Genomic DNA, 6,591 nt, shown 5'->3' with positions numbered 1-6,591 from the left:
ATGGAGCTGAACCAGACGTCCCCACCTCCCTCATCTCCCGTGATGGACACCGAAGGAGATGATTCCTGTGGGATCAATGTCACCGATGTGGCCATAGATGGTGTCACGCTGCTCATCTGCCTCTGTGGGCTGGTCGGGAATGGGGCTGTCCTCTGGCTCCTTGGATTCCACATCCGCAGGAACCCCATCACTGTCTACATCCTCAACCTGGCTGTCGCTGACTTCACCTTCCTCCTCTTCATGATCCCCTCCTCCCTGCTCTACATGCTGGAGGACGTGTCCTGCTCCACAGTCGTGTCCCTGAAGTACCTGAGGTCCCTTCTCCTGCTCTCCCTGTTCTCCTACAACATGGGGCTGTACGTGCTGACAGCCATCAGCATCGAGAGGTGTGGCTCGATTCTCTTCCCCCTCTGGTACCGCTGCCGCCGCCCCAAGCGCCTGTCCTGGCTGGTGTGTGTCCTGCTCTGGGCACTCTCCATCGCTGTCATGGTGGTGGTGACCTCCCTGTGCCTGTCATACGAGCACGAGCACTGCCGGGTGGCTCTCATCTCCATGTATGCCCTCAGCTTCCTCATCTTTGCTCCACCCATGGTCATCTCCAACATGATCCTCTTCATCAAGGTTCTGTGTGGCTCCAAGAGACGTCAACCTAAAAGGCTCTACATTGTTATCTTCCTCACTGTGCTCTTCTTCCTCATCTTTGGAGTGCCCCTCAGCCTCTGGAATTTCCTTCAGCAGCTCTATTACACGGTTGTGTCCTCTCAGGTGGTTTTCCTGCTCGCCTGCATCAACAGCAGCATCAACCCCTTCATCTACTTCTTGGTGGGGAGCTGCTGGAGGCATTGCTCCATTGTGTCCCTCCAGGTTGCCTTCCGGAGGGTCTTTGAGGAGACAGGGATCACCACAATCTCCAGCTGAGAGGCCATTGTGGTTCTGCTGGCTGTGCTGCCCACATCAGCTTCATGCTCAGCTGCTAAGCCTTGCTCCAGCTCCCAGCCAGGCCTGCAGGTCATCTTCCTGCAGCTGTGAGTCAGGATGCATCCCGTAGATTTTCCCATCCCACTGATCCATGATGTTGTGTTCACCCCTATCCCTATCCCTATCCCTATCCCTATCCCTATCCCTATCCCTATCCCTATCCCTATCCCTATCCCTATCCCCATCCCCAACCCTGTCCCCGACCCCATCCCTATCGCATCCCCATCCCTATCACATTCCCACCCCAGTCCTATCCCCAAACCATCCTCACATTGGCTCCCCTTCCCTGTTGCCTGTATCCATCCCATCCCCATGCTGCTTACCATCCCTATCTCTGCTCCATTCCCCGTCCCGTCCCGTCCCGTCCCGTCCCGTCCCGTCCCGTCCCGTCCCGTCCCGTCCCGTCCCGTCCCGTCCCGCGGGTTTGTTTCCCAGCTGGCGTTCGCTCCGAGTGCGGCCGTCGGGCTCTGCTGCCCTCCGGTGGGAATATTTGGGATTGCCGGCATTCAGATCCTTCCTGATCCCCTCTGACATCCCGGATTCCCCCCCCCTCCGGAGCCGCCTTTTTCCCCCTGACAGCCCAGCTCCTACCCCGCTCCATCTGGTATCCCTGGCAGTTTCCCCACTCGTGGCCATTCCGCGCTCCTCCGCCCCAATAAACGCTCATGGATAGATCCCGCTGTCGCCTCTTGTCCCTCTCCAAGGGAAGCTATGGGGCGGGACACCGCGGGTGAAGCTCTGGAGTGGGATCTCCCAGAGAAACAGTCCCCGAAAGCCGCATGAGGCAGCCTGGGATGAGCAGCCCATGGGGAAGGACTGGAGCCTCAGACACGGGACTGGGAGGGATGGGAAGGGTGGGAGGTGGGCGGGCTGGGAGGGGAAGTGGGATAGGAGGTTGTGGGGCGGTTTTGGGATGTGGAAGGGCTTGTGGGCAGGTATTGGACATAGTGGGAAGGTGTGGGATGTGGTGGGGCTGGAGAAAAGTTGTGGGATGTGGTGGGGCTGGTGACCTCAGCGAAGCCACAGGGAAGCGGGTGATGCCCAGGAGCCCGTGGTGACAAACACAGATGTCACCCTGCTCCTGGGAGGGGGTGGCCGTGCTGAGGACCACACGGCCTCCTCCTCTCCTTGCTGCTGCACCATCCGAGCCCGCTGAGGGAGCGGCTGAAAGCTGTAAGGGTTTCTGAAGGCAGAGAGTCCTTTGCACCTGGCTCACAAAATTAAATATTGAAGAGCTTTGGGGAGATCTCTGCTGTGATGCTCTGGGAGCAGCCAGGGGGGAATGCTGAGCCCCTGGAGCATCCTGTCCGTGCCGGCTGTGCCGGTGCCAGCCCAGCTCTGGGCACTCGGGATCGTGGTTGCTCCAGGGAGCACAAGCCACGGCAGTGTCCCCTCCCTCCATCCACGTTCTCTGCTGGCAGCAGGAGCCAGAGGAAGCCGGCAAGTGCTGGCAGAGCCGGCAAAGGCAGCTAAGGGCTTCATGATGCTGTTTATTGATATCAGACCGCAGTAGGATGCAGGAACCAGGTGCCAGGGGGAATTCTGGAGTCTCAGCCACGTGGGGCATGATTCCTTTTGGGGAATAATGTTCTAGAACCCGTGAGAGAGGAGGAAAGCCATGCTCCAATGTGCTCCCTGCAGACCATCCCTCCCACATGGCTTTTGGCACTGCCCCTGCTCCCTTCTCCAGCAGAATTACAGCACCACAGGGAAGGTGATACCATGGATATTTATTAATCAGGTGACTCGAGGAAGCCCTCAGCCACTGTCCCGGGGTCCTTCAGCAGAGCAGTAGAAGGGATCAGCAGGCTGGGATGGCTGTGTCCATGGCAGGATCAGTGCCATTGGCACTGCTTTCTTCTGGCTCCTCAAAGACCCTCTGGAGGGAGAGGCGGAGGGACCCCAGGGAGCAACTCCTCCAGCATCTCCCTGACAAGAGGTAGATGAAGGGATTGATGGTGCTGTGGATGCAGGCGAGCAGGAAAACAACCTGGGAGGACACAACGATGTAACCAATCTGCTGCAGGAAGTTGGAGAGAGTGAGGGGGAGAGCAAAGAGGAGGAACGAGAGCACAATCAGGAAAATAACAATGTCATGTCTCTTGGGTTGTTGCCCGTGGGAGCTGCACTTGACCTTAATCAAGAGGACTGTGCTGGAAATGAGCATGGCTGGGGTAAAGAAGAAGAGGTTGAGGGCGTACATGGAGATGAGAGACACCTGACAGTGCTCGTGCTCCTGTGACAGGCACAGGGAAGTAACTGTGACAATGACAGCGATGGAGAATGCCCAGAGCAGGGCACACACCACCCAGGACAGGCACTGGGGACGGTGACAGCGATACCAGAGTGGGTAGAGGATGGATGTGCACCTGTCAATGCTGATGGCTGTCAGCACGTACAGCCCAAGGTTGTAGGAGAACAGGGAGAGCAGGAGAAGGGACCTCAGGTACTTCAGGGACACGACTGTGGAGCAGGACACGTCCTCCAGCATGTAAAGCAGGGAAGAGGGGATCATGAAGTGGAGGAAGGTGAAGTTGGCAAAGGCCAGGTTGAGGATGTATAAGGTGGTGGGATTCCTTTGGAGAAAGCAGAGGATAGCCCCATTCCCGACCAGCCCACAGAGGCAGATGAGCATCGTGACACCATCTATGGCCACATCAGCGACATCTATCTCACAGAGATCGTCTCCTTCCATGGGTGAAGCAGGAGATGGGGACACGGTGGTCACCTCCATGGAAGGATGCTGAGCAGTCAGTGGGATGTGGTCCCTGGATGTGGTCAGAGTGGATGGGAGTCAGTGCTTGGAGAATCCAGGGTTGGACCACACGGCTTCTCAGCAGCTCCCTGCAGTGGGAAGGGTTCAGTGGGGAGGAGTGAGATGTGGAGGGGAGGAGGGTGGTGGAAATGGTGGGGTGGGAAAGGGAGGCGGGAGGGTTAGGATGTTCAGAAGGGGATGTGGAAGGAAAGCACAGGGCAGAGGAGGCAGAGGAGGGGGAACCTGGAGAGGGCACTGTGGTCACCGGGAGAGGGTGGTAGGAACAGGGCAACTGCTGGAGGAGAGGGAGGTGCAGGAGGGAGAAAGGAAAACATTCCACTGACCTGTTCACTGTGGGGCAGCAGCAGCAGGTAAAGGGGATCTGTGCAGATCAGCGGTGATTCCTGGTACCTCTTGATCCTTTGGAATACATGTCCTAAAGTGGATCCTCCCAGGTCAGAAACATGAAGAAGGAGAAAGTTCCCAGATCACCAGGAGCTCCCCACTCCTGTTGCACCAGCTGCTGTCCGTACCTTATTCTGGTGTTGCTCCCCAAGGGTCGGTGCAGTCATGGGGCAGTCGGAAATTGCATCTTTGGCTACGTCAGAGCTCCACTTCTATGGAGTAATTTGTTATGGGTTTTTTTTTGGTTTTTTGTCCACTAAGGAAGTGGTTTTTGCCAGATGGTCCATGTACAGAATTTTGCAATTTTCTGTTTATTTCTTCCTGATGAGAAACACTCCACTTCCCTGCAGAATGTCCTGTTCTCCAACTGTCTTCACTCTCCTGACATGTTTTTACCATTCCTCGTTTCTCTTCTCTGAGGGGTCATGGTCCCTCCAGCAGGAGAGAGATGCTGGTGGTGCTGGAATGGTGGCAGTGCTGGTAAAGCAGCTGGCTGCTTCTCAGAAGCGTTTCTCATTTTGGGAAGAGCTCTGGGATCATTGCCAAAACCTCCCCTCGACCCAAGGACGCTCAGCTAGGCTTCAACTCCATATCCCAATCCCATCCTCATCCCGGCTTCCCTTTCCTGCAGCCTGCCCCATCCCATTATCATCCCTGGACCCTCTTCCCGCTCTCCATCCTTATCCCATCCTCTCCCATCCCGCAGGTTTCCCGGCTGGCGGCAGCTTCCCCGCTCCGAGCACGGTCTGCCGGACTCTGCTGTCCTCCAGTGGGGAGATTTGGGATCGACAGCATCCAGACGCCCTCCCACTTTCTCTTTACCCCTCTAGACCCATCCTACACCTCAGACCCCTCCTCCCCGGGGCCACCGACCTCGCCCAACATCCCGGCTCCTGTGCTGCTCCACCCGGGAATCCCGGCAATGTCCCTGCTCCTCCTATCCATGGTGTTCTAGGACCTGGGAGGGAGGAGGAAAGCCCTGCTCCCGTGTGCTCCACTCAGAGCCTCCCTCCCACATGCCCCTGCTCCCTTCTCCTGCGGGATTACACCGCGGGAGTGTTCCAAACGGGAGTGTTGGAGACCACTGAAAAAATCGCTGCCAAGGGCATCAGTAAAAACCAGATTTAATATGAAGCGTCAGCACAACGGAGTTCAGTGGCTGGGTTCACTCTAGCCCTGACTGGACAGGAACACCAAGGGAAAAAACTTTACAAAGAAAATGCAGTCAATGCAACAGGAAATATGCCAAGTGTGTGGATGCAGACAAGCAGTCACTGCAAGGTCCCTGTGAAAAATTCCCCTCAAAGGCAGTGAAATGCTCACTCTGGATGTGTTTGCAGCTCCTCACCGGGTGAAGAGTTGAGCCTCGAGGAGTGAGGGAATCAGCCCAGGAGCTGCCGGGCTTCAAGGATCCTCTGAGTGCAGCAAATGGGAGCGTTCCTAGCTCAGGTGACTCAAGGAAACCCTCAACCACTGTCCCAGGGTCCTTCAGCAGTGCAGGGGAAGGGGTGAACAGGCTCAGACCCCTGTGTCCATAGCAGCACCATTGCTGCAGGCAGTCCTGTCCTTTGACTCATGAAAGGTCCTCTGGAGGCAGTCCCTGAGGAGACTGCAGCAGGGCCTCCAGCATCCCCCTGCCAAGAAGTAAATGAAGGGTTTGGTGCTGCTGTGGATGCAGATGAGCAGGCAAACAACCTGGGAGGACACGGCGGTGTAATGGAGCTGCTGCAGGAAATTGCAGATGCTGACAGGGAGAGTGAAGAGTGCAGTGAAGAAAATAACGATGTCAAGCCTCTCTGGGTGCTGCTGCTGCTGGAAACCAGACCTAGCCTTAGTGAAGAGGATTGTGCTGGAAATGGCCAGGGGTGCAGCAAAGAGGAAGAAGTTGAGGGTGTACATGGAGATGAGAGCTCCCCAGCAGTGTTTGTGCTCATATTTCTGGCACAGGGAATTCACAGTGGGATTGAGAGCGACGACGGCGTAGAAGAAAGCCCACTGCAGGGCTCTCATGACCAGCCACAGCATGTGCTGGGGCAGGTGGCCACAGAGCTGGTAGCCAATGGACCTCCACCTCCTGGTGTTAAAGAACATCAGCCGGTACAGCCCCATGTTGTAGGAGAACAGGGACAGCTGGAAAAGGAAGCTCAAGTACACAGGAGACATGATAATGGAGCAGGACATGCCCTCCACCAGGAAGAGCAGGGTGGAGGGGACCATGAAGAGGAGGAAGCAAAAGTCATCGAAGGCCTGGGTGAAGATGTAGCCAATGATGGATTTCCTGCGCTGGAGCCAGAGGACAGCCCCGTTCCCCACCAGCCCACAGAGGCAGATGAACAGTGTCACACTGTGTATGGTCACCTTGGTGACATCTGTCTCACAGAGATCGTCCCCTGCAGTGGGTGAGGCAGGAGATGGGGACACGGTGCTCACCTCCATGGATGGATGCTGGGCAG

General features: G+C 56.7%; 3 protein-coding genes across 3 annotated transcripts; 1 reads left to right on the top strand and 2 right to left on the bottom strand.

The window, feature by feature from the left end:
- On the top strand, positions 1–918 carry LOC134045458 (mas-related G-protein coupled receptor member H-like). The gene has a single exon (XM_062495245.1). The coding sequence runs from the start codon at positions 1–3 to the stop codon at positions 916–918; it is 918 nt and encodes a 305-aa protein (XP_062351229.1).
- A 1,776-nt stretch (positions 919–2,694) lies between these two features.
- Positions 2,695–4,060, bottom strand: LOC134045077 (proto-oncogene Mas-like). Its single transcript, XM_062494661.1, has one exon. The coding sequence runs from the start codon at positions 3,710–3,712 to the stop codon at positions 2,780–2,782; it is 933 nt and encodes a 310-aa protein (XP_062350645.1). The 5' UTR covers positions 3,713–4,060; the 3' UTR covers positions 2,695–2,779.
- A 1,580-nt stretch (positions 4,061–5,640) lies between these two features.
- On the bottom strand, positions 5,641–6,575 carry LOC134045078 (mas-related G-protein coupled receptor member H-like). Its single transcript, XM_062494663.1, has one exon. The coding sequence runs from the start codon at positions 6,572–6,574 to the stop codon at positions 5,657–5,659; it is 918 nt and encodes a 305-aa protein (XP_062350647.1). The 5' UTR covers position 6,575; the 3' UTR covers positions 5,641–5,656.
- Positions 6,576–6,591: the final 16 nt, after the last annotated feature.

The sequence above is a fragment of the Cinclus cinclus genome, chromosome 6 (assembly GCF_963662255.1).
Source record: "Cinclus cinclus chromosome 6, bCinCin1.1, whole genome shotgun sequence".
NCBI lineage: Eukaryota > Metazoa > Chordata > Aves > Passeriformes > Cinclidae > Cinclus > Cinclus cinclus.
This window is presented reverse-complemented; position numbering and strand designations above follow the sequence as displayed.